We start from the raw sequence: 25,714 nt of genomic DNA, 5'->3' as shown, positions 1-25,714 counted from the left end.
CTCTCACCGTCTCTGAAAGCATAACCGTGGCTCAACAGGTAGATCTATAGGCTAAACTCATTTTTCAGGCATCTGACCGACCGGGTTGACACTTCAGCGTGAGAAATCGTGGGTGTGGCGTGTGAGTGTGTGAAACTAATCAAATGCGTGTGTCTCACGGCCAATGCGTGAGAGTTGGCAGCTATGCGGTTATCTCCCTACGGCGCGAAAGAGAGATTACGTCAAAGCTAGCTTCCCTCCAACCGAACAAGCTAACCATTCTTCTTACGGGTAACCAACGTTACGGACGAGGTAGTGGAGTCTGTTTTGCCTTTGTAGTGTTTATGTGGATTACACAGAAGCTACAATATCGGCACAGAATATATGTTATATGAAGTTATGGTATTTCAAAAAAATCCTAGAATGAATGGACTTCTATGGGAGTTAGCAGAGAGGTGGTCCCTTCAGCCTACGTCGATTCTTCTACTTCCGGGAATTCGCCTGCCCCCTTGGTTCATTCTTACTCGTTGCTCGACTTATCGTGACTAAATTCAAGATGGCTGCAAACGCTAAACTTTGTGAAGGTACTGTCTGTATAAATCGTCTTGTAAGTAAACTACCAGTGCTTTTTCAAAGTTCTCAATGTCTCGTTTTAAATGTCAGGGCCCTCGGAAGTCTACCAATGAAGTGTGGAGATACATTGAGCCTCGTAAATGGGTGTAAAACAGTGATTTATTTGCATGGCTAGCCCGATGCCGAAACACCACTATTGAAAAAGCTGTTGGTAGCATCGGCTAACTAGCGCCAGATTTTGGAGTGCAGGGGACAAGCCGAGATGGGCTATGAGACATACGTTCACACTCGGTATCATGTTTCAATACACTTTAGGTCAATATCACACCGGAATTCTCCTTTAAATTTATAGGCAACACAGTTAAATGTAGGCAGTCCAGTTGACCAATAACATGGTTGTTTGAATTTGAAATGGAGTGGGCGGATCTGTGCAGCTTTCGAGCAAAACGTGGTGTGAGCAAACATTAACGTTATTTTATACAGTCTATGCTTGTAACTTTATTTGCAAGACAGATGGACTGTAGAGACCAGAAAATGCATACGTTTACGGTCCGTATAAGGTTACAGGTTTGTCCAAATTAAAGATACCATAAATTCTAGTCATGCCAGAGACGTTGGTCCTACAGAGCCAGAAGGACTCGTCATATGAGATAACAAGGGCTGAAGCCAGTTGGATCTAAAGTGCCAAGTTATTCGTTATCAGGTGAGTCCCAAAGCATATTGTTAAATGATTCTGATGTAGCTTACTCTTTATGACCTTCGGTAGTCTTTGGAGAAGTTAAATTGATGGCTTAGCAATCTTTCAAGAGTTTGTTTTTATCCTTGCTAGTACAAGCTAGCAATGCCAGGTCGACCAGATCCCTATCAAGAAGAAAACTAACGTTACGCTTTGTGTTTGTGGGATTATTGACAAGCGTTGGCTAGCACTAACGTTAGACAAACTATGATGGAAGAAAGTGTGTTCTTTATTAAGCAACGTTTGCCTAAAGTTCACCAATGTTCTTTAATATTATAGTGTAGGCTAGACTAAGTTAACTCACAGAAAGGAGGATGGTGCTAGGCTAGTCACACTTCACATTCATTAGGCATGCTAATGACATTGTAGCTGTTTTTTTCTTTAATCGTGGAGACATCTTTTAAAATGAGTCTACAGGACAAACTAGACTGCATTTCTGGCGGGAACTGCGAAAGTGTGCTTGCCCTGGTCCAGACAGTGACATACGCTATGCTGAACCTGGCTTGATCCAAGCATTCTAACAGTGCCTTTCAGTGTTGGAGCAGTGGCAATACCTCAAAAGCTCTATTCAACTATTGCCTTGCGGGTTGAATGCGATTCGTTGGATTTTACCTTTGGCCTGCCTTCGAATTTAGCTTCTATGACTGAGATCAAATCAATAAAATAAAATGACAGCAGTGATTGGCTGCAAAAAATAAATAATGTCACGCGTCTTGCGCCTCTCAAACTGGGCTATCAGGTAACCTACAGAGGAATTGAAATTATGAAATATGACCAAGGCATTAAAAAGCTGCTTGTTTGTCAGGATACTTTTTCACTGATTTATTTAAAAAAAAAATATGAGCTATGAGTGTGAATGTTATATATTCCATCCCACAAATTATGTTTTACTGGTTTATTTGACAAATAATCTATATGGATTTGCTCTATAAAGACCTTATGTCTGTTTGGGATTGTTTTGTGAGCCTGGGGTTGTTTTGAGAGCCTATTGATGTAGCCTATCTCAGAATAAAGGAATACTTCATATTACTCTAAACCACCGTCTGTAAATCAACTGTATACTACTGTCTACATTGCACTATATTTCTTGACCTGCCGCTGTATGTTTCATCACCGTTCTATACTTTGCCTCACATTGCAACATAGCTCAGATCTTTGGTTGCTATGAAGGCCAGTCGTTCTAAATGGATGGTTGCTATGGCCAAAGGCCAGTTCTATCTCTGCCGTTGTCAAGCGGGCATATCGTAGAATTCTGATTAACCTTATCTTATTTAAAACATCTCTATTTTACTTAGCCCACTTCCATACAGTGGGTCCCATTAAGAAGTGGCCACTTCCTGCACGCTTACCGTGATTCACACAGCAGCATTATTAAATTAATATGTCACCATACGCCTATGCCTACGTTTGCAAAGAAAACATTTTAATTTGATTCACATGAAACGTTACATTTCATGTACATGTTGACAATGAGTAGGCTAGTTTTGCCTGTTGGTGGTGTTATAGGGTGTGGGCGTCATGACGTAATTACTTTGCGTGGCCGCCATGTTGATTGCCTCCTTTACCGCTACTCAGACTACTGCCTATGACTACTGCCTGCTATACTCCCTCTCAGCCGTGTTTTAATTTGATTAATTTCACCTTAACTTGATTTCAACCATGGTAAACCGTTGCTGTATTGTGGGCTGTAACAGCGCAACACATGATCGCCAAGGGAAAAAGATAGAAAATGGGTTAACTTTCCACCGCTTTCCTGCCTGGAGGCGCAACCACGGAGACCAAGTGTCAGAGATAACGAAGAGTCGTCGGCTCGCTTGGATCGCGGCTGTAAGACGACCGAACATAACTTTCCACAGTATCCCGATGTCGATGAGAGTGTGTTCCCTGCATTTTCATTCTGGTAAGTTAAAGATATTTTTATAGCCTACATTGTTTCTTTCCTTCAACCGCGACACCACATACATGCATGAATGCGCGCCCAGAGACGGTTGATATAGCATTTCATCCTCGTTGGTTGATATAACATTTGATATAGCATTTCATCCTCTTCGGTAGAACACACTGCCAGTTCCTACAAGGGCAGGGACATCCCTCTCCATTTTCAAAAAACTCCTGAAGACTCAGCTCTTTAGAGAACAACATCTCTCATAGCACCACTTACAAGTCTTGCTGATCCTAGCACTTACCAGCCGTCTTGTAATGTAATGTAATCATATAATATAATAATATGTATATTAAGGATCTTTGATAACATTATGGTTCTATATGTGTTCAACACTTCTGCTATGGATAATAATTTTAAATTGTGTTACCAGGAAAACCAGCAAATGAAATGTACAACTCGCATCCGGATTGGGCACCATCACGACACTTGGGCCACACTGAGATGAAGGCCACAAAGACTGCACGCTATGAGAGACAGGAAAAGAGAAAACGGCAAAGGACTGACAGTACACCTGCGATGGATGAGACAGTTATTGATGACCTTGTTCCACCAGGTAAGCCTTACAGAGCCAGCAGATACAAGACCTTATATTGCTTTTGTTGCTGTTTCAGCTGCATGATGCACATTTAGCTAAAATATTTCCTTATTTGATCCACAGTGGAGACACCAGCACCAGCAGAGGATGGAGCTGACCAGACACTGCTGACAGAATGTGACTTCTGTCAGCGCCGGCGTGCTGAAATCAACCGGCTGCTGGAAGAGAACAGGACCCTGAAATGTGAGCTTGGCCAGAGAAAAATGGATGAACATTTCCTGAAGGATGACAACGTCAAAGTGAAATACTACACTGGACTTCCACACCTTGAAGTTGTCATGGGTGTTCTAGCCTGTGTTGGACCGTACATGACACAGAGTAGTAAAGTACTGTCACCTTTTCAGATGCTTTTCCTGACCCTCATGCGCCTTAGACTAAACTTACCTATACAACACATTGCCCACCTCTTTTTTGTAGACAGAAAAACTGTTTCCAAAACGTTCAGCGACACCATAAATGTTCTGCATGCACGCACCAGCCCTTTGATTAACTGGCCAGGGCGAGATGCGTTGCATGCAACTATGCCCCATCAGTTTGTGGAGGCCTTTGGGAAGCGTGTTGCTGTTATTCTGGACTGTTTTGAAATATTTATACAGAGACCATCAAATCTTAAAGCTCAAGCTCAGTCATATTCCCACTACAAACACAACACAACTATGAAGTTCCTCATTGGTATTACACCACAGGGCTCAATTTCTTTCATTTCCAAGGGATGGGGGGGACGTGTCAGTGATAAGCACGTAACTGATAACTGTGGGATTCTGGACAAACTGTTACCTGGGGATTTGGTGTTGGCTGACCGCGGCTTTGACATACAGGACAGTGTGGGACTTATGTGTGCCGAAGTAAAGATCCCAGCTTTCACAAAAGGACGCTGTCAGCTGGATGCAAGAGACGTGGAGAGCACAAGAAAAATTGCCCACCTCCGAATTCATGTGGAAAGGGTGATCGGAACCGTCCGCAACAAGTACACCATTTTGTCAGCTAAAGTACCTATTCACATGGTGTTGCCGTGCAAGGATGAAGACATGACATTTCTTGATAAGATTGTGTCTGTATGTTGTGCTCTGACAAACATGAGCCCTAGTGTTGTGCTGAAATAAATGTGCATCTGGTTTCTCCCTTATCATTATTGGTTAACTTTAAAATTGGTTTCAACAACTTCATTCTGCTGTTTCTGCAGTACTGTATTAACACAAAGAATGTTGATCAATATTGAATTGACAATTTATTTGTACTGACAATATACTCTAAGCTAACATCTAACAAGTAAGTGGTTTTCAGCCATAAGTTTCTGTTGCATCTATACCCAAAAGCAAGAGGTGTCAGACAATCAGATGTTTTTCAGTGTTTATTTGCAAGTAGTGCAACTTGAGAACACAGTGCAGTGCAGAACGGTGCAGTGCAGTTGGAATGCTTGAAGGTAAAAGCTTACAAATAAAAAATGGACGCATAGAAAATGTAGTGCAATTTCTTATAACAATAACAAATACTATGTTTTTATAAAAAATGTTAAATACTATTAATAAATAGGCATCTATAAAACAACAACAATGGACACATAGAAAATGGAGGTAGTGCAAATTAAATAAACAATAACAGATACAAATAAAAAATGGAGGTAGTGCAAATTATAATTATAGTAAACAATAACAGATACAATTAAAAATGGGATTTCCATTTTGTTATATAATAATAATGAATATACATTTCTTAAAATGTATAAATAAAGGTATCTATACAATATATAATAATATACAATAATATAATATACAATCTAATATAATAATATAACAATATTTAATAATATAGAATATATAATATACAATATATGTCTTTGGACAGCTACTACAGACATGCATCACAAAACCAGGAGTCACCTGCTGCAGTGGTTGCATCAAGTCCAACACAGGAAAGGTGGAACCACTGCGTCGCACAGTTCTCGTTGTCACACGCAACCATGTCATCCAGTTCCTCAGGCCCTTGGCACACGCACCACGTATTCTCTTTATGTTCTGTGGTCCTCTTCCTCGCTCTCTTTTGCCCTCTTACTTGTGGGACTGTTACAGTGTTAGGAGATTTGACAGCCATAACTCTTGAGGTCTGCGGTGTGGAGGCATCTTGTGTGTAGTGGCGGCAAATGACGGCATCCCTTAGTTATGCCTACAAAGCAATTTCCCTTAAGCTGTCACAGACGTAGGTGCTACTGTACTTTTAGGGCTAAAGTGCTTCGTGAATTACTGTTAGTAAGAAAAATAGCAGTCCTAAAGTTACACGTGACGAAGTTACGAGTGCAAGTATCTCATATCAAATGACCATGGCATTACGCTAAACAACATAAATCCCAATTAGCAACATACATCTCCTCCCTATAGCTAGCCACACAAGAAATGAATGATACTAAATCTCTGCTTAGCATGCTTCTCCGCTTAGCATTCTAATAACAGAAGGGGCACATTTATGTTGACCACTACAACATGACTCATGTCTGTAACGTTAACTGTATAAAACACTTACTTTCATAAAGGATGCACACCATCCAGCACATGGAAACCAATATTTTAGGTTCTTGGCCACAAACTCAAAACGTGTCTCTCTGAAGCCCTGTTCTAGAATCTTTGCTCTGAAGGCTGTGTTGCTAGGCGACATCAAATAAACGAAATGATAGTCTTTCAGTATTAAATGTGTACGTGTGATTCTGAATGGATGTGTGTGGTTTGCAAGAATAAACAAGAAATAACATTTTCAATAATTTCCCATGATAAATTACATAATATTTGCACCTTCCTTACTTGTGAATCTCACACAAGTTCGAATTTCAAGTAGGCTACACTAGTGAAATGTAATACAACGTTGCCACCTAGTGTTCAGATAGGTAGGCTATTTAACATTAACGTGACATTGCTTGTTTATTCTTTCGTCAACTCCATGCTTTTAGGAAAACAATCTTTTTATCATAGTTCCCTCTTCAACGAGCGATTACCAGCTCGTTTTTGTAACAGAGATAGCTGTTTATTGTTTCTAGGTTTACAGAAACACCTATTCATATTAATACAGGAAATCAAGTTAACGCTGCCGACCACTGTTTGTCTATTACATGGCCCAGAATGCCTTGCATGTCTTTACAACAAAACAACCCAGTAAAACCTAATTTCCCGTAAACATATGAATTTGCATACTTGTAACATTTTTAATAATACTCTCCCATCATGATATGTAACAATAAAGAAAAATGTAATTTGAATACCGTCAATGTGAAAACAACTCTATTATGTAAGCTATATATAGCTACTGTTCTCCTTGCTATTTCAGTTCGTAAGTCCATACTATCCCATGGCAGAGCAAGGGTTTCATGATTGGGCAAGGTTGCCTGGAGACATTGTGCATACATGGAAGGCATTGTGATAAAAGGTGAATGGTGTGAGTTACCAAATACCCGTGTGGGTGGTTTGCCAAATGATGGAAACTTTTGGAATATTTCTTTTTTTTTTTTTTTTTTTTTTTTTTTTTTTGCCTATGCACCCTCACACTGGAGTCCCCAGTTCATATACAAAATTTGGTATCGATATGTGACAGTGTTTCTGAGATATGGACGACTTCCTTTTTCGGAGCTTCGCCGCCGATTTCGTTTGGCTGTGACGGGCAAACGCTTTCGAAAATCAAAAATCCTTCCGCTAACATTTGTGAGGCTTGGTCCAAGGATAATGTACGTCAAGTTTCGTGGCGTTCGGACCAAATTTGTGACCTGTGAAAATTTAGTTTCGCTTTCTGTTCAATCCAATATGGCGGACGAACGGCACGCCCACCTGACGTCATCTTCGCGACCAACTTACACCGGTACAGACCGGACGTTTTAAAGTTGGAACCATGTCTCTGTCTCAAAGGGCCTAGGCGCTAGGGCTGACAAAAAATTAGGGAGACGGGAAAAATAATAATAAAAATAATAATAATAAAACTTAAGAAGAACAATAAGTGTGCTGCTTTGCAAGCACACTTAATAATAATAAAACTTAAGAAGAACAATAAGTGTGCTGCTTTGCAAGCACACTTAATTACATGCATTTTATGAAGTGGAACGTTTTTTTCCACAATTGATATTAGAGGGGGAATTAAACCTGGTGTTCTACTAAGTTAGTGCTATGAAGCTTAGGCTACATGATTGATATTATGCCTTGGTTTATGCGATAGATTTAGATTTTTTTAAATTATTTGTGTTTGACAGAGCATTCAAGTTCATTTCATGGTAGTGTTTGTAATTTACCTAGTTTTAATCTGTAGCTCTAACTATATTTTTACAGGTGTTCCTGGACAGTTTTGAAACCGAGATGTCTGAACGCCTCAAATAATCAGCAGTAAAGGTAAATATTCTTCATCCAGGACCTTGTCCCATTACTCTTAAAGCATAACTCAAGCCAAAATGCAACCTAGGGTCTTTTTGTGAATGTACGCCACCATTAAGCTTGACTGTGTTGTCGTTTCTGGGTCAAATGCCATTTTGAATGGGAGTCGTAGGGGCAGAACTATTTTGATACATGATGATTTTGATTCATGCATCAAAATAATAGGCTAGTGCCCCTACGACTCCCATTTAAAATGCCATTTGACCCGAAAACGATAATACGGTTGTATTGGAAACAAAGGAATCTAAGGTAATCAAATGCAGAAAACAGGGTGGTTGCACTCATATTGGTGCCAAAGTGCACAACGCTTTAAGGAAAGACTACCTGGCCAGGTCTACCCATACCAGGATGGCAAACAGATGGTGTCAATATCAATTTGACCCATAAAAAGTAAATGGCAAATAGGTACAGATAATCTGTATTAATCTCATCATTGCCAATGGATTTCTGTGTAAAATATTGTTTATCTTGTAAAATGTTGTCCATCTTCTTTCTGTTCACAGACAACAGAGACAAATTCTCTAATACCAAGGTCAATGCATTTGACTGCTGTCCAGCCCCGGGTTGCCACCGAAAACTTTATGCATCTTGGACTGGAAGATGGTGTGCTAGTAAGGAAGCTAGCTACCACAGCCTTTGCCACCACATCTCAGTGTTGGGAGGGAAGTTCACTCACTGCACAACTCTACCAGCTGTACCTTTCCTCCTCAGCCATGATCCGTAACCACCATGGTTTTCTTTCTGGGCCAGAAGACTTTGCAAACAAATAAGCAATAAATGATCATGCATTACAAATTTAGCCATGTTAGACTGTTAAGTTGTTGGCTTGTAGGCTGGGTCTCCAGTAAACAATTTCAAGCTTAGAGGGCAAATTCTCTCACCTAGGAGGGTAAACAACTTTTGTTTTTTATGAAATCTGCTTTTTGAATTGATGGTCTACCAATGAGGCTGTAGAGTATCGCGACACAATAGTGGCAAAAAGCACTTGCGCGATGAAACATGCATTCGGGTGTATTATATTATATATTATTTCACACACATAGATATTAAATGTGTGCGCACAAATTCTCTCTGCGCGTGCGCACTCAGAGGAAACTGCTCCCCAAGCATGGAAGAAAATGCTGCGAGCGAGGAGGAATCTGACCAGCGCTCCAAACAGCCGCTCGAAAAATCTATGCATGTGAAATAATATAATACGCCCAAATGCATGTTTTATCGCGTTACCACATCCAACTTGAAAAGATATACTCAAGAGATCCATAACTTTCAGAAAAATGTTTTACTTTTGTTATGGATGAATATTATGTTTTGTTTTCATTCATGTCAATAAAATGTTTTTCTCATAATCAAAGTGTAATTATGACCGCCGCGCAGCGAAGCGGCGGTCATATAGGTTTAGTCAGATTTTTTATTTTTTATTTATTTATTTATTTTTTTCTCATGCCCAAATTTCCGTCAATGAGTCCCAGGACACTGAAAGACCGGGGTACACGAAACTTGGTGGGCATGTAACCCCACATGGATAGCATGGAACCATCGTTTTTCGTTTTGATCTGTAACCCCCCCGCTTGACTGGACCCCCCGAAAGGAGGGTAGGGCAGACACAGTTTTCTGTGAATATCTCGAAAACCGTGGGGTTTAGGAGGACCAAATTTTTTTTGTATGTTGATCTCAAGGGGCCATGTCAACCCATTCCATAACCACTCATTTCATGTATAGCGCCACCTAGTTAAACACAAAAAAGTAAAAATGAGGTGTTGTAATTGAAGGTATCTGTGACCTAACATAGTCAAAACTGCACGAAATTGGAAGTGTATGATCATTATGACACCCTCTGTATGCACGCCAAGTTTTGTGGAATTCCGTTCATGGGGGGCCACACAATAAATTAATTTATGTTACTATACACCAACTGGCCTGTAGGTGGCCGGAGACAGTTTTCTGTGAATATCTCGAGAACCGTAGGGCCTAGGAGGTCCATCTTTTTTATGTATGTTGGTCTTAAGGGGGCATGTCAACCCATCCCATTACCACTTATTTCATGTATAGTGCCACCTAGTTAAAAATTAAAAAGCAAAAAATTTGGTGTTTTCATCACAATATCTCTGGCTGACAAGGTCAAAACTGCACGAAATTAAAAGTGTAGGATCATTATGACACCCTCCGAATGCATGCCAAGTTTTGTGTACTTCCGTTCATGGGGGCCCTTACAATAAAATAATTTATGTGTACATTTAGTGACGTACACCAACAAGGATTCCCGGGACACTGAAAGACCGGGGTACACGAAACTTGGTGGGCATGTGCCCCCACATGGATAGCATGGAACCGTCATTTTTCGTTTTGATCTGTAGCCCCCCCGCTGGACTGGACCCCCCGAAAGGAGGGTAGGGCAGACACAGTTCTCTGTGAATATCTTGAGAACTGTAGGGCCTAGGATGACCATTTTTTTCCATATGTTTGCCTCCAGGGGTCATGTTAACCCATTTCATGTGCACACATGTGCATAAACAGATACACACGCATACACATACATTTACAGTAATCATACGTATGACACATACTCACACAGTAGACATATGTACGCATGCATGCACATGCACAAACACACATACGCAGGCAAACACACAAGCACACACATACACACACACACACACCCACACACATAAACATAAACTTGTACACGCACACATGCACACAATTCAAGAATTTTTCCCGTCATCTACTTCCTGAATTTTTGGTCATTGATACCCGGGACACCGAACCACCGGGGTACATGAAATTTGGTGGGTATGTAGCCCCACTAGACTTTTACGGAAAAATTTCATTTCGTCCCCGGGGACCACCACCCCCCCACCCCCACCCGTGCTGGGCCCCCCGAACCGCAAAAAAAAACAGTTTTTCCTAAATAACTACCTGAACCGTGGCACTGAGGATGAAGAATCTTTTATGGTATGTTGGTCTCAAGGGCCCACATCAACCTGGTTCATAATCACTCATTTGTGATTTGCACCCCCATCCCCCGGTAAAAAATGAAAGTGCAATATTATTCTGCTTTAATCGCCCCTATCTTCAGTTAAGATGTTCAGAACTGCACCAAATTTTATGTGTATGATTGACCTGGCATTCTCTGGGGGTATGCCAAGTTTCGTAGAATTTCATCCATGGGGGGGTCTAAAAAAATTAGGTTATGTGTACATTTAGTGACTGTACACTCATTGGCCTGTAAATGGCGGTGCACACATACACATGCACACACACAGGCACCCACATACTATCGGTATTAGAACGGCCGATACATAATTACAAATTCAGTAGGATTAAAAGAAAGCCAAAATAAATATTCATCATCATCATCATGGCTGCATTTTCAGTATAAGTAGTCGTTTGTCCACTAGATGGCGCATCGTTGCAGTGAGACGTAATTTTGTTGGAAGTTAAAAGTGGGTTGGAAAAACAATGGACGCTTCCTACAAGGACTGTAATTTACCGCAGCGAACATCTAATAAGGATAGGACGATGTTCATGAAGTGTAATTCCCATTTCTTCTTGAAGCCGAAATAAATCTGAGGATGTTTATCGGACATGCTTGGTTTTTACTGCAGGCATGTTAATCTTGTAATATCAATAAGGACCTATAATGTTACCGTTAGCGTTGGTTGAGTGATGGAGGCCCATTTGATTGATTGCATTTGTAGAAAACTATAAATGCGGTTATACCAAGCAAATTGATAGCAGCACTGTTTGTATCTTTCGACTGTCATTTATTGCATGTGCTACAAAATCATTCTGTGCAATGGAAGATTTACCAACGTTACACCGGTCTGATACAGTTTTGACTATACATGCGTGAGACTGAGACGCCTGTTTATTTTGTTTTAAGGCGAGACACGGCAGGTGAAAACATCGTTTTTTCATGCACTGGTCAATTTCGAGATTTTGAGCTAGTATGTTACCTTAGCATGTATTCTATCACACTACTACAACAAAAAAGTCCGATTTACACATTTAGGTGTTTATTTCATTATATTGTGTCTACTCGCGCCTGTATATTTCTCCTAAATTCAGCAAAAGTTAGCATTCTAACCTTGCATGCACTCCCGCGACCGTGGTCCAAAACATAACATGTGTACTACCGTTAGAAAGCTCTGTTTTTCCTGTATCACGCTATGTGATCCATATATGGACACTTCCTTTGTATCAGCAACCAATCGCGAAAGTTCAAAGGCGAGTCTAGGCTGAGAATGGAATCTCAATGGCTGTCTTTCAAGGCTGTTTTCTCAAAATGAGTTTCCGCTCACACTCTGAGCTCAATAACTCCACTTAAGAAGCTCGTACATACACCAAACTTTCTGGATTTATGCCTAACTATATGTCGAAGATTTCTACAGAGGGGTTTGTTGATATATTATTCCTAGCCTGACTTAGATGACATTTTATGCCTAAAAACATGGAAAAAAGCGATTTTTTAAGGCTAGTGACATAATTTTCTGATTTACAGGATAACAAAAGTAGATATTCATAAATCCCTCTGTAAATGTTTTCCCATCTAATATCTGAACACAATGAAAACATAATTTTGAACTTGGCTGTATCCAATGCTCAGGTTTCGTGCCTTAAAATGTATGCAAATTAGCGCATATTTAATTAGATAATGCCTAATTTGCATATGTAAACATTAAATTACAGCAAACTTGTAATACATAGTTTTCTCATATTAATGTAAGTAATCAACTGGGGAAGTTTCATAGTGATATCTGCTTGTTAAAAATTTTACCCTATTCACCTGTAGTGTCTCGCCTTAAGTGCGTGCAGGGTGTGAGAGGGGAATCGATGTTCTTTGATTCCAGCTTGGTAGTTGTAGTCTGTGAAATTAAAAAGCACGTGTGTGTGAAGTATCCAAACAATGACACCTTCATTTCATTATGGCTGCTTTAGCAACACACCTTAAGCTACTGTGTAGTTGGTCCCATTTAGAAGTGGCTACTTCATTCGCGCTTTCCTTGACTCATGGAGCTGCGTGAATGTTATTACAACTTTGCGCCACGATATGGCAGTTTAAGTACGCTTGATACTGTAAGGCGTAAGCCATTGGTTTCCAAAGGAGATTTTATTTGTGTCGCCAGCATAGCCTATTGACAATTTATGTTGTAAATAGGCCTACCTTATAATCCTACCTGTAGCTTAGGGAAGCTAACAGCTTTCTATTAGGATCTAGTTTGTTAGTTACCGTTTTGTCATAACTCCCTGATGCATTTTTGCATTTAGAACAGCCAGAGCGTGTATATCTCAATCGGAAAATTAAACAATATCGGGTGCCTATGGACTAGGCTGGGTGAACCCAGCCTGATCTGCCCGCTATTTATTTTTTGATTTCTTAAAAGATTGAGCTTGGTCTGATGAAAGCCAGACTAGCCATGGACCTCAGTTGCACAATGCAAGGGAACATGAATCAGCCTATATTTGCACGAACAATAACGGACAATAGCTCTTCAACTTTGGCCCGTTAAAATGTGTATGAACAGTCTAGCGACGCATTTCATCAAGGCCCATTTGGATATGTCAGTTATTTGCACCACTGGTTAGCTGTAAAACAGCATTTCGTTTCAGACTACTGTTACTTAATTTGTGCATTGACAATAAAGTATTACATGAACTAAAGATGACTAAAATCTTATGTAGAAGAAGAAACATCCATCCAGCCAAAAATGACCTTTGTTTTTGATAGCTGTTGAAAACGGCATGGAACTGACAGAGATGTTTTTGTTTATAAATACATACATACATACATACATACATACATACATAAATAAATAACATTATGCTGATACCTTTTGCTTTTCCCAAATACAATGTAGCCTACAGGTGTAAGTGACCTTCATCAATCCAGTTGCAATGGATGAACTGTGATGAACTGCCCTACTTGTGATTGTTTAGAGATTTTAAAGGTTTTTATAACAATGCTACATCTTCTTTGGCTATTCTACAATCTATTCACCTTTTCAGCACCAGTAGGCTACTTTCTGTGCAGCCGCACACACACACACAGGCATGCCAAACAAGCATACACAAAGGTTTCAAGAGTGGGGGATGGAGTAAAATATGGAGACAAATTGAAGTGTGATTTATTTTCGCGGAACGGATGTCCAGGACTGAGCGGCGGTCATATTTTGTACCACTATGCGGTACATCTAGTTTGTCATGTAACAGAATAGGTAGGAGAGTACTAATAGTACAATTTTAAATCACACTAATATTATACTTAAATTGTATGCCTTTATAATGCTTAAAGTATCTTAAGACTATACTTTTATTAACATAGTCAGGAAGTACATTTGAAGTTAATTTAAAATATTACAGAAGCATGCCAAATGAATAGAAATGAGGAGGATAAGAGTGTATTCAAAATACACTACTACACTATTATTAGTTATACTGTAATGCCTTTTAAGTACATTTCCAATACACTTGGGATGTTACAAAATTGTACTGCGACTGTGTTTCGAATGCTCATAAAATCTCTTTTTGTATAATGTACTTAAGAACACTTAAAGTTTGAAAAAAGTTGTTCCATTTTAGCACACTAATTACACTCAAAGTATAGTCAAGTTGGTATTAAGTTGAACTTAATACATAATTCAATACACTTAATTACACTTGGATTTGACAAAAAAAGTACAAACGGTACTTAGTACACTTTCAAAAAGTATACTTTTAATAGTTTTTTTTTTCCTGGGAAGCTGTATCGTGCTGATCTTAACCGAGAAAAGAAAAGATGTGCTACTATTTACGTGGCTGTTTGTGCTGCCAAGGATTCTATAGTACACCAGTTGCTTGTGCATAACGTCAGAATTACTGCAACCACTACCAGAATAAACCTGCTGGCCATTAGTCGGCAGCTGTGGAGAAACACCACTCCATTCTCCGGCCAGTAGCATCTGCAGGTGTGCACAGCAGTGTGCGTAGGCCTACTATCAGGCAGCTACGGAGTAGGCTACGAGAGACTTACGAGAAATAATTTCCCCTGTGTGTGTGTATATTCACTCCAAGTTGGCCTACCATAACTCATCACTGCACTGTAGCCCATACTCTCTAAAATAAACAAATGTATTTCTTCAATAATTTTATGCATCAGAATTACAGTGGATTGTGCACACAAGCAGCACATAGGCTACTTGTTGCTGACCCAAGTCTCCAAGGCCACCGTGGATATGAAACTTTGCAAACAGCAAAAACGGAAAGGAAGGAGGCAGCAAAGCTATAGAGTTATTTCAGATGGGCAAGAAGGTAGGCTAAATTGGTATGTTTGTCAAAATAATGTTTAAACATTAAAGTCATACGACAGTAAACTAAAACTAAAGGTACATTTGTAGCCTTTTTAGCACTTAAAGTTGACTAAATTAATAGGCTACTCTTTAGCTATAAACCCAAGAAACAGCTTCCTTACACTTATGTTTTCTCAGATCAGGAAAAACATTTGGTAGGCTACTGTTTGGGACGATTTGGCCAGTGTGTGTGGACTGATGTCATGCACATAGCAGATAGAACTTGGGAAATTTGAACAAGTATGGGGGGCTGAGTGACGTCACTGGCCAGAAAATGTAAAGTTTAATTACTTAAAACCCTTAACAGCACAAACGATCATTTTTACAGCACAAACCGGCACAAACGTAGCACAAACGAATAGCAGTGTTTTTAATCATTTTTGAATAACATGGGGGGCCAGCTTCACGCAGGTGATGGCTCACAAAATCCTGGCTCTGGGCCAAAATGCGAGGGGTGGGCCTGACGTGAGCTGTTATTGGATCAGTCGACATATGGAAATGTAACCAGTGGGCCGCTGATTGTCCTTCCTTTGGGCCGATCGTTGGCCAAAATTATTCAATTATATATAGCCTATAGCCTATTCTATCGACCCAAAAGGTGCGCAGTCCCGGCGGCATGGGGGGGCTTTGGGGGGCCAGGCCCATCCTGGAAGTCATCTGTGCCCGCCCTGGACGAGCTTGGCTGCTCCAACCAACCCTAATCCCATAGATTGATTTTGAACACTTATTAAATGTAGGCCTATATTATACGTTTGTCAATCTAGCAAGTAGCAAATAAAACTTGTAAAATCTGTATTATTCCGTAGCTAATCAATCAGGAACATTAGGTAAGCCCATCACCTAAATGAAGAGGAGGTTACGTGGCGCAGTCTACTTCACTTCTGCACTAACCCCTGTCATCCGATGCACTAACCCCTGTCACACTTCTGCACTAACCCCTGTCATCCAAATATAGCTTATCGGCTCGCAGGTAGGCTATATCTCATATCGTAGTTTGTAGAAGTAGGCCTAGTAGTTTCTGGGTTTGTTTGATAGCGTTAACCTTTACTGTTTTTTTCTTCTGACCTAGTCGGAGAACAGGGAGCTTGTTACCACTCCAGGGCCGAAGTTATCCGTAACTTCGGGGCTAACTCCCTAACACTCTATCTGAAAGTGGTTAGCAAATGAACGAGGATTTTGGTTTTATCTGCGGATTTATTTTTGCATTATTTTGAATATGACTAGCTCCAGTCTCGACAGCACGTCTACTTTTTACTACCCCTCTCGCTTTCTCTCTCTCCATCCCTGCGCAGGGGCTCTATTAAAGGAGCTGCACCATTTTACATCTACATTTTCATATTAGAATGTTTTGTCAAGTGTAAGCTTAAACTACCGTGATCAATTTAAGTTCCCGTGCCCCCCCTGGAAAGGTGTAATGCCCGTCCGTGAATTTGTGTCTGCCGCCGGGTCTGAAGGTGCGTCGGCCCACCTGGAAAATGCCCGGTATAACAGATGGCCAGTCCGCCCATGGCCTGACGTGAGCTGTTATTGGATCAGTCGACATATGGAAATGTAACCAGTGGGCCGCTGATTGTCCTTCCTTTGGGCCGATCGTTGGCCAAAATGATTCAATTATATATATATAGCCTATTCTATCGGCCCAAAAGGTGCGTCGGCCCACCGGGAAAATGCCCGGCATGCCAGATAGCCAGTCCGCCCATGTATGTATGTGTAGGCCTATGTTTTATCATTTTACTTTGAATTTGATTAATGTCATGTCATTGTACCTCATGGCAAATATTGTACAAATTGTTATATGACTATGAGTTAAGTAGGGGAGAGCGGGGTTAGATGTCACACTTTTTACTTAAAATTAGTTTCCACAAAAACCGTGTCCTGCACAAATTCCCTTTCAGGACACAAAGGAAGCCTCATGTGTCAGGTACAAATGGAGGGACCTTGATCTGCTTGAATCCAGTCAGTTAGAAGGATGTGGGCTGTCAAATGCACCTTGCGCAAATGTGACAACCATTCCCATCACAGGGTAGGTTGTCACACGCTATGGGATTAGTTTTCCCAATGTTATTCCAATGGGATAAAAATGAAAAATGGGTACATTCTTAAAAAAATGTAAAAAGTTTAATTTCATTGAAATGCAAAACTACATACATCATATGCGTTGAGAACATGAACAGGAAACATCAAGTATGTTCTTTTCATTAGTATTTTATGATTTAAGTTGGTTTTTAGACTACTTAGATTAAATTCCTATTGAAACCAAGGTAATGATGATATAATGAAATACTGAAGAGTCCATAGGCCAACATGTGACAACCCCCACAAAAAATGTGACAACCAACCCCAACTGACATTGCTAGCTGCTAGCTCTTTTGATGGCCAGCAGCCACATGTTTTAGCGTAGCTATGAAAGGTAACTGAATTGTAGCTCTCTCTCTATACTTTTAAATGGTACTAATTTTATTGTCAACCCATTGTGTAATGAGTTAGAAGAAAAAGACTGAAAGTCTCAAAATTTACTTTTAAACATGAAAAACAGTTAACAGTTGTCTCACATCAAGGTATCTTTCATTTTAAATTCCAACATAGATGGCCTCTAACACTAATTCTGATCAATTTCATTTCAGGTTTGACCAGTGCCCTTGAGTGGCTGAGATCTAACACATGTGACAACTTACCCGTGTGACATCTAACCCCGCTCTCCCCTACTCTTTGATAACATCAATTAAAAAAATAAAAATAAATAAAGTTCATCTCGAACAAGCCTGTCTACTTTTTTCCACAGAAGGGGCAGGATATGTGTAGACAACATATTGGTGTTACAAACTAACCCCATGCATTTTTATGGAAGAGGTGTTTTTGAGTGCTGTGTCTCATTAGAAAGTCTCTGATGACAGCAGTAAGACATTTTACTTCTATTTTGGCGGATTTTTTACTGACCGGAAGTCTTATTGTCGCTAACGGAACTATTCTATTTACACGAGTTTAACTCACAGGATATCGGGTTGGCGTGTGGACACGAGCTCATCTTTATTGTAACTATTATTATTTGCCAATACCAGGGTGAGTTGACGTTCCTATTACTGTTATTCTTAGTAGTATATGCATCGACGAATGGATTGACCCAGAATGATCTTGTAATACCTTGCAACCTATTTTGAACCTAGCTACTAGCGTGCTAACTATTCATTATTGTCGGTTTAATTTTTAACTTACTCTAGCTTCTATTGGATTGTCTTATACAGACAACAAGAAGGCGTCTATTAATCCTAATATTAGACAGTGTACCTGTCTTGTCGACACAGGTAAACTAGCAGAACATTGCAGGATAATCCTTACCTAGCCTTGCCGGTTTGATCAAAAAGTGTTGTGAGACTGCCGATATTATTCTTAAGCATCCAGAATTTGTGCGTGAATAGTAATGCATTTTGTCAGGGCTGGGCTCCATTTTAAAATCAGGAGACCCTTCACATTTTGATTAAAGGTGCTCTAAACGATGTTGGATAACGTCACTTCTGTTGACGTACAAACAAAAGAGAGCCAACTTTCTACTCCCTCCGTGTAGAGATGGGTCGGTCGCGAACGAATCAGTTTGATCGAACGTATCTTTAATCCCATATCGGTCACAGTGACTTCATTTTTTCCCCAGAAGTGTTTCTGTTGCATTTAGGAAAGGAATTACACTTCAGAATAACAAACCAGGTTGTCTTGATTAAAATGTATCATATGCAGATGCTACCCAACTCCTGGTTCAGGCAATAGTCATCTCACGACTTGACTACTGCAACGCCCTCCTGACAGGTCTCCCAGCCTGCACAGTGAAACCCCTTCAGATGATCCAGAACGCTGCGGCGTGCCTGGTCTACAACCAACCTAAAAGGGCACATGTTACCCCGCTGCCTACACATGGCTACCTATGGTGGCCCGCATCAAATTCAAGGCTCTAACGCTTGCCTACAAAGTAGTCTCCGGTTCCCTCCTACTTCAATGCCCTTATACAGACATACGCTACCTCCAGACTGTTGTGCTCCTCAGACGAACAACGTTTAGCTCTGCCACCGGTACGCTCAGGCCAATCCAAACTTTTCTAATCTGTTGTCCCTCTTTGGTGGAACGCACTGCCAGGTCCTACAAGGGCAGGGACATTCCTCTCCATTTTCAAAAAACTCCTGAAGACCCAGCTCTTCAGAGAACATCTCCTCTCATAGCACTACTTACAACCAGTCTTGCTGATCCTAGCACTAACCACCTGTCTTGAACTGACACTCAACTGTTTAAAAACAGCACTCACTGATGCACTTATTCTTACTGTACTCTACCTTTTTTAAATTGTCCTAGAATTGTTGAGAGAATTGCTTTAAGACTTAAACTGTTTACCACGTTGTTAGTTGCTTTGGTTAAAATGTGTCAGCCAAATGTAATGTAATGTAATGTAATGTATCAATGTCATGTGACTAGTGTGAATGGTGAAATGACAAGATCAGTTCACATCTTGTTTGCCCCTCTGGAGGTAAAATTACCCCTCAAACTTAAATTAAAGTAAATAAACTACCTAAATTAACAGACAAATCTCATCACTCATTTGTCTTTTCAAATGCTAGCTGTAAATGTTGTCATAGAAATGGTTGTAAATGTTTTCCGTAGTGCATTTAGAGTAATAATGCAAAAATGTGTATGTCTTCACTGATTTTTCTACACTGTAAATAACATTAGACTAATTAAAGATTAATCTGACATTTGCTCTTTAATCCTTTCCTGAGATATGAAATTTATGACTTCTAGTGGCCCCCATTGACAAAAATTTCAGGAAATGTGGAAGTGATATTGCATGTCAAATTTCATGAACTTTGAACTTCGTGAAGCACGATTGCTGGTACCTTTTAAATGTTTTTCTTTGTAAAGAAGACCAATAATCATTTTGCTGATTGAAGTTATTTCCCCACCCTGTAGATTACAATGATTCGCAGATCCAGGATCAGTGTACGGCCTAATGTGCGGCCTGGAAACCGATCGACAACTACTTCTCAGGACACATCCCAGAAGAATCAAGACTTTTCTTCACAGTCTTCTGTGAGCTTAGAACTGACTGAAACAGCACAAGAACAGCCTTTGTTTACTGAAGCAGGCAAGAGTTACACAGAGAAGCCTGAGACAGCTGCCTCTTGCCAGTGAGTCAATGCATTTGAAAATAACATTGATTAAATGATGTGTGAAGGTTCCTAGGTCATGTCATGTGCTGTGTACATCATAAATTCAGTTAAAATTCCTTTAAAACTCTGGTACTTGGTACTAATTCCACAATTGCATTGATGGTACCTTTCTACAGTGTTTCCGCTAGATTTTTTTTAACAGTGGCGGCAGCGCCCCCCCAGAAAAAAAAAGGTTAGTATGAAAAAAACTGGTTGGGAGTCTCTCCCGGTATGTTTTTTTTAAATTCTAGTTGCTAATCACAACATTTAGCCTAACCTGACTTGAGAGGGACAGGATTCAGAAACTAAGACAGGCCCATCTTCTGTCTGACTCATGTCACGTAGCGCAACATTGACCCTCCCGCTGGATGCTGCGTAGTGCAGCATGCTTTTTATTTCATGTTTCTAGGTGCTACAGAGGCTTAGATATTAAATTTTGGTAGACATTGACAATTTTTAGTATGTTTTCAGAAAACCCTCAGGAAATAAGGTTATTTAGTCTAGAATGCCATAGGATTCTATAGGCGTTTTTAGCAGGCATTTTAGGAGTAAATGGGTTAAACCACATTGTCGCTTGAACCGGTAGTTCATATGTTGACAATGGAGAAATGCTTAGCTTACTTCGTTTATGACAGAAATTAAGTTTTGTGCCAACACGTTGTAAAAACACAACCCACAACACTGCCTTTATTTGGTGCAAATCTCCTTTACTTTATAGTCCGCGATTCACATTAGGCCTACTAGGCCATCACCGCAAGTGCATACGAAATGTTTTGCAATTCACCTTCGTTACTACCAGCAGTCGTTGCTTTTTTACTGCGTCAATTCGCAATTGAGTGTGCATCTAATGTACCAACGGTGTCTTCGCCGAGACATCCTCTCCAGTTTCATTTTTGCTGTTGTTGCGAGCGAGCTTAGGCCTATAGACTACGATATGGGAAATACTTTATACGATCGGCTACAGAAATTAATGGGTTTTCCTTGGCCTGTGCTACACCTTTCCACCAAATTGTGCGAAAATTTTAGTTTTTGCGATGTTGACAAACATGCGTAGCACATGGAAGCTCTTGATAGCGCATGCCACTGCGTCTATAAAACAATATATTTATGGAATAAAACTAAACAGGTACCTCGGATTAGCATTGCTGTTTATTCTTAAACTGCAATTTTCAGCAGCCAGCGGAGGGCATTTAGCCTACTATGCTTCCGGACAATATTTTGCGTCTCCCCTAATTCTGAAGCAGTGGCACTGCTAAATGAAGAGGAAACACTGAGAAGAAAGTTAATGCTTTAAATAGGCTACATCAATACAATATATATAATATGTGAACTGAAACTGGACGGGCCATAATAACCTCTGACTAGTTTTAGGCTAGGCTACTTATTGTTAAATTGCAAAGTGAGCGGCAGCCTGCAGGGGAGGATACGTCGCAGGATTATTTAAAAAGCAAATGTGCGTCTGCCCTGATTCTGATACCGTGGCGGTATTAATTAAACCGTGGGGGCCGCCATGCTGAAATAAATGTAGAGGAAACATTTTTTCTGTGTGTCATCAGCCTGTTTCTGTTTATGCCTTTCCTGGGGGACCCATCAGATGAATGTAATGATACTTGGAAATATTACATTCAGATTCAGTTTCAGTTATTCACATATATATTTATTCACATATAAAAAGGGACAAATTTAGGTTTTGCCCCAATCTTGACCTGCAGCAGCTTGATACCAAATAAGAACAGTAAAAACAGAGTGTGTCTCCTAAATAAGTGTGAACAATAAATTACTTAAAGATGGGGCAGGAGATCCTGGGAATCGCAGCCAGAAAAGAGGGATTGAATGTTTTAACACTCTGTAAAGCACCATTTCAATTCAATTTCAATTTAATTTCACTTGGAGCGCCAAAACATTACACATGTCTCATGGCGCTTTACAGAATGTTAGACAATCAGAGAAAAGAAAAGAAGGCCCATGGGTAACAGGGGCGAGGAAAAACTTCCTAGAATTGGAGAGGCATATAGGAAGAAACCTCGAGCAGATCCACGACTCAAGGGCCTGACTCATCTGCCTAGGGTACATGTATACAGAACAGTAAGGTCTGTATACATGATAAATGCATAAGTTAGTCAGTAGAAAATAGAACATGGTGTTTAAAGCCACCTGAAGTGTATGTTACAAGAGGTAACATACCTCATAAGGCTCTTCAGGCCCTCCACAGAGCACCCCATCTGGCCCTATTCCTAGATGATTTAGTTATTGTTTTCTTGAATGGGGGTGTGAATGTTGGACATCTAGCATGAGGAGCATTAAAACGTGAGGTGTACAGAGTGGAGCTGGCCCTGGCAGTCACAGGGGAAGAGGAGGGCTGTGGAGATGTGGTGGCAGAAAGGTCCCTCTGGGTGCATATCCTCCCTCTGAGTAGACACCCCCCTCCAGCTCATCCACCCAACCACCCCGCAAGGGAGCCAGTCTTAAGCCTCTGGAGGCCAGAGCAGCACAGAGGGAAACTGCAGGTTGACGGTAAACCATTTAGGGGAGGAGACATAGAGGATTTTGGATAGTAGTTTTTTGAGGATGGAGTATTGACTAGCTGTGAGATATGTGTGGCGAGTTCTAACTTGACCGTTGGAGTGTTGGTGGTTGATTTGATAGCTGATTTAATTGCTGATTTAATCTGTAGGTATTGTAGGAAGTTTTTGTCGGTGATGCAAAATTTCTGGACCACGTCCGCTTATGTGGAGAAGTTGCCATTGAAAAAAACATGTTGCAGATGAGTAATGCCTCTATCTTTCCAGTTGCGGAAGTTAATTGTTTTGTTGTTGCAAGTGAAATCGGGGTTAATCCAAATTGGAGTGAGTTTCGAAAGAGAAAGCTTTGTGTTAGTAATGTTTTGGAATTTCCACCAGGCTGTCAGCCTTTAGCAAATTGTGGGCGCTTTGAAACAGGGGTGTTCTTTAATTGTAGGGGTAAGGAAGGGCAGGTCTTAGATCTGGAGATCTGGGGTGAGTCCATCACATTGAAGATGATTTGCCAAACAGTATAAAGTGAAATTTGGTGCCTCTAATCTTCCTAGGTTCTTTGGTTTTTGAAGGGTGGATAATTTTATTCTTGGAGTTTTGTTTTTCCAGTAGAATTGTGTGATTGCTGAGTCTAGAGATTTGAACCAGGAAGTGGTTGGTTGTATTGGGGTCATTGAGAGGAGGTAGTTTACTTTGGGTAATATTGTCATTTTGATAGTGGATCCATCCTGCCCATAATGGAAAGTGGTAGGTTTGTCCAGCGATGGAGGTCTTCCTGAATTGATTTCAGAAGGGGGGGAGGGGGGAGTGAAGTTTAATGTAAATAGATCTGACAGCCAGAGGGAAACTCTTATACCCAAGTAGGTGGATGTGGTCACAGCATAGGGGTATAGGTAGTGTGGTGGCTGCTGTATCCCAACTTTTGGTTTGTAATGGGAGAACAGATGATTTATACCAATTTATCGAGTATTCCGATATATATATATATATATATATATATATATATATACCGTAAAACTTCAAATAATCGCCGAGTCCCTAAGAGACGCCTGTCTCTTTTAAACGCCTGGCGTGGCTACAGGTTTGGGTTAAAGGCCGGTCTCCAGTAGAGGCCTGGTCTGTTTTTTTAGTTTCGGGTTGTATTTCATCTTCTAAAACCCGTCAGATCGTCTGTTTAAAGATTTGCAATGACACGAAACCGTTACAGAAAGGAGGTTACAGCAGTGTGAATTAGATGTTGCACGTCGTTACAAGCCGTCGCAAAGCATTCACATGTCTGGTCACAGTTGCAAGGTTTTAGAATGTTGCATGAAGTTGCTGCTCATCTCGTTGCGAATCTTGGGTGTGATTTGGGCTTAAGTATGGCGCAGACTGCGCACGTTATGATTAGATGGCATTAAAAGACTGCGGTGGGGAAAAGCTAGAGTTCCAAATTGTATAACTTTTTTTTTCCAATAAACTATGCCTATATGTCCGACTTTGTCATCGTTCAATTCATCCCTTGTGTTTAAAATTTGCGGATAGGCCGATGGTAAGCTTGTTTTAATGCTGGCAACAAATCCAGAACGGTTCGTGAACGTTATTCTTTATTCTAAATGCCATGGCGATAAAGAGAAAGAAGTCAGAAAAGGAATTTACCTTAGACTAGGCTATATCAGAGCCCGTCTAGGGACATTCTCTGGCTATATATACCTACTGAAATAGGTTAATGATGTAAAGTCAAGTGCGCTTCTATGGGACTGCTGTGTGCGTGCACAGTTTTTATTGATGAGTCGGAGTGGCAAGTGCTGCGCATAGTTGCAGTGGAATGTGGCTGCCCAGGGCATTATAAAACTTCTCACTCTTAGACCTACTCGTACACGGCGGTGAACTGGCGTATTTAGCTGTCGAATCATATGCTGGGGGAGAAATCGTCGGACATCCATGATTATTTTGTTATTCAGCACCCCTGGTCAAAAATATGTTCCCGCAAGCCTGGAATTCAGGCTATGATTTGAATGTAGACTGTTGTCAAATTTGGCAAATACAAAACGGGAGAAACAATATGGTTCATGCTCTCTCTTGCTGTTTCATTCGTGCCAAAAATGAGGGAGAACAGTTTTGGTCAGGGCTGATAATGCAACTGTATTTGACAAAGGACTGATATAGGCTATTTGCTAGTGACAAAATATGAGCTCTCAGTGTGATACGATCTCTTTGTAGATTACGTTTAATTAAAATGTGTTTCATCTGTTCTGGCTATCCCCGCTATTTGGATCTTACTGTATCTCACTCAATGAACAACATCTCAACACTAAATGAATGATGATCCGTAATTGTCATCAGATAGCCTAGTCATGTAGGTAGACATTCAGTGTGTTTGAAATAATTAATTTGCTAATATTTTCCATCTTTGCAGAGGAAAAGTTTTGTGTAAAGGGAATTAAAGGCCTGTCTCATATAGACGCCTGTCTCTAATACTA

General features: G+C 40.4%; 2 protein-coding genes and 2 long non-coding RNA genes across 8 annotated transcripts in view; 3 read left to right on the top strand and 1 right to left on the bottom strand.

Moving 5' to 3' along the window:
• The first annotated feature begins 876 nt into the window (after positions 1-876).
• LOC121679648 lies at positions 877-9,023 on the top strand. Its single transcript, XR_006021365.1, has 3 exons — positions 877-1,255; positions 8,127-8,186; positions 8,732-9,023. It is a non-coding gene; the product is annotated as an uncharacterized LOC121679648 (long non-coding RNA).
• On the top strand, positions 2,762-5,268 carry zgc:113019 (uncharacterized protein LOC550590 homolog). Of its 2 annotated transcripts, XM_042058548.1 has the most exons (4): positions 2,762-3,188; positions 3,604-3,786; positions 3,892-4,169; positions 4,476-5,268. In XM_042058548.1, exons 1-4 carry the CDS (start codon positions 2,948-2,950, stop codon positions 4,929-4,931), a joined length of 1,158 nt encoding a protein of 385 aa, XP_041914482.1. In that variant the 5' UTR covers positions 2,762-2,947; the 3' UTR covers positions 4,932-5,268. The 2 variants fall into 2 exon arrangements, with proteins under 2 accessions (XP_041914482.1, XP_041914481.1); XM_042058547.1 differs by having other exon boundaries at positions 3,892-5,268.
• A 1,558-nt stretch (positions 9,024-10,581) lies between the features above and the next one.
• Positions 10,582-21,170, bottom strand: LOC121679654. The gene is made up of 3 exons (XR_006021371.1): positions 21,081-21,170; positions 20,704-20,709; positions 10,582-10,595 (listed from the first exon to the last, which is right to left on the bottom strand). It is a non-coding gene; the product is annotated as an uncharacterized LOC121679654 (long non-coding RNA).
• LOC121679631 (transcription factor TFIIIB component B'' homolog) overlaps positions 18,482-25,714 on the top strand; it is a 198,423-nt gene continuing 191,190 nt past the window's right edge. For all 4 annotated transcript variants that reach the window (XM_042058534.1, XM_042058535.1, XM_042058533.1 and 1 more), the window contains exons 1-2: positions 18,482-18,613; positions 20,501-20,718. In XM_042058534.1, the coding sequence (XP_041914468.1) occupies positions 20,507-20,718 (212 nt within the window). In that variant the 5' untranslated portion in view covers positions 18,482-18,613; positions 20,501-20,506. The remainder of the gene's footprint in view (positions 18,614-20,500; positions 20,719-25,714) is intronic.

The sequence above is a fragment of the Alosa sapidissima genome, chromosome 13 (genome assembly GCF_018492685.1).
Source record: "Alosa sapidissima isolate fAloSap1 chromosome 13, fAloSap1.pri, whole genome shotgun sequence".
Taxonomy (NCBI): domain Eukaryota; kingdom Metazoa; phylum Chordata; class Actinopteri; order Clupeiformes; family Clupeidae; genus Alosa; species Alosa sapidissima.
Note: the sequence above shows the minus strand (reverse complement) of the source record. Positions and strands in the feature narration are given on the sequence as shown.

Excerpts from the sequence above, each read along its gene's own strand:
- zgc:113019 (XM_042058547.1), top strand. The coding sequence starts at position 2,948 with ATGGTAAACCGTTGCTGTATTGTGGGCTGTAACAGCGCAACACATGAT. Across the intron at positions 3,189-3,603 it reads TTCCCTGCATTTTCATTCTG|GAAAACCAGCAAATGAAATG; the intron begins GTAAGTTAAAGA and ends TTGTGTTACCAG. Across the intron at positions 3,787-3,891 it reads TGATGACCTTGTTCCACCAG|TGGAGACACCAGCACCAGCA; the intron begins GTAAGCCTTACA and ends TTTGATCCACAG.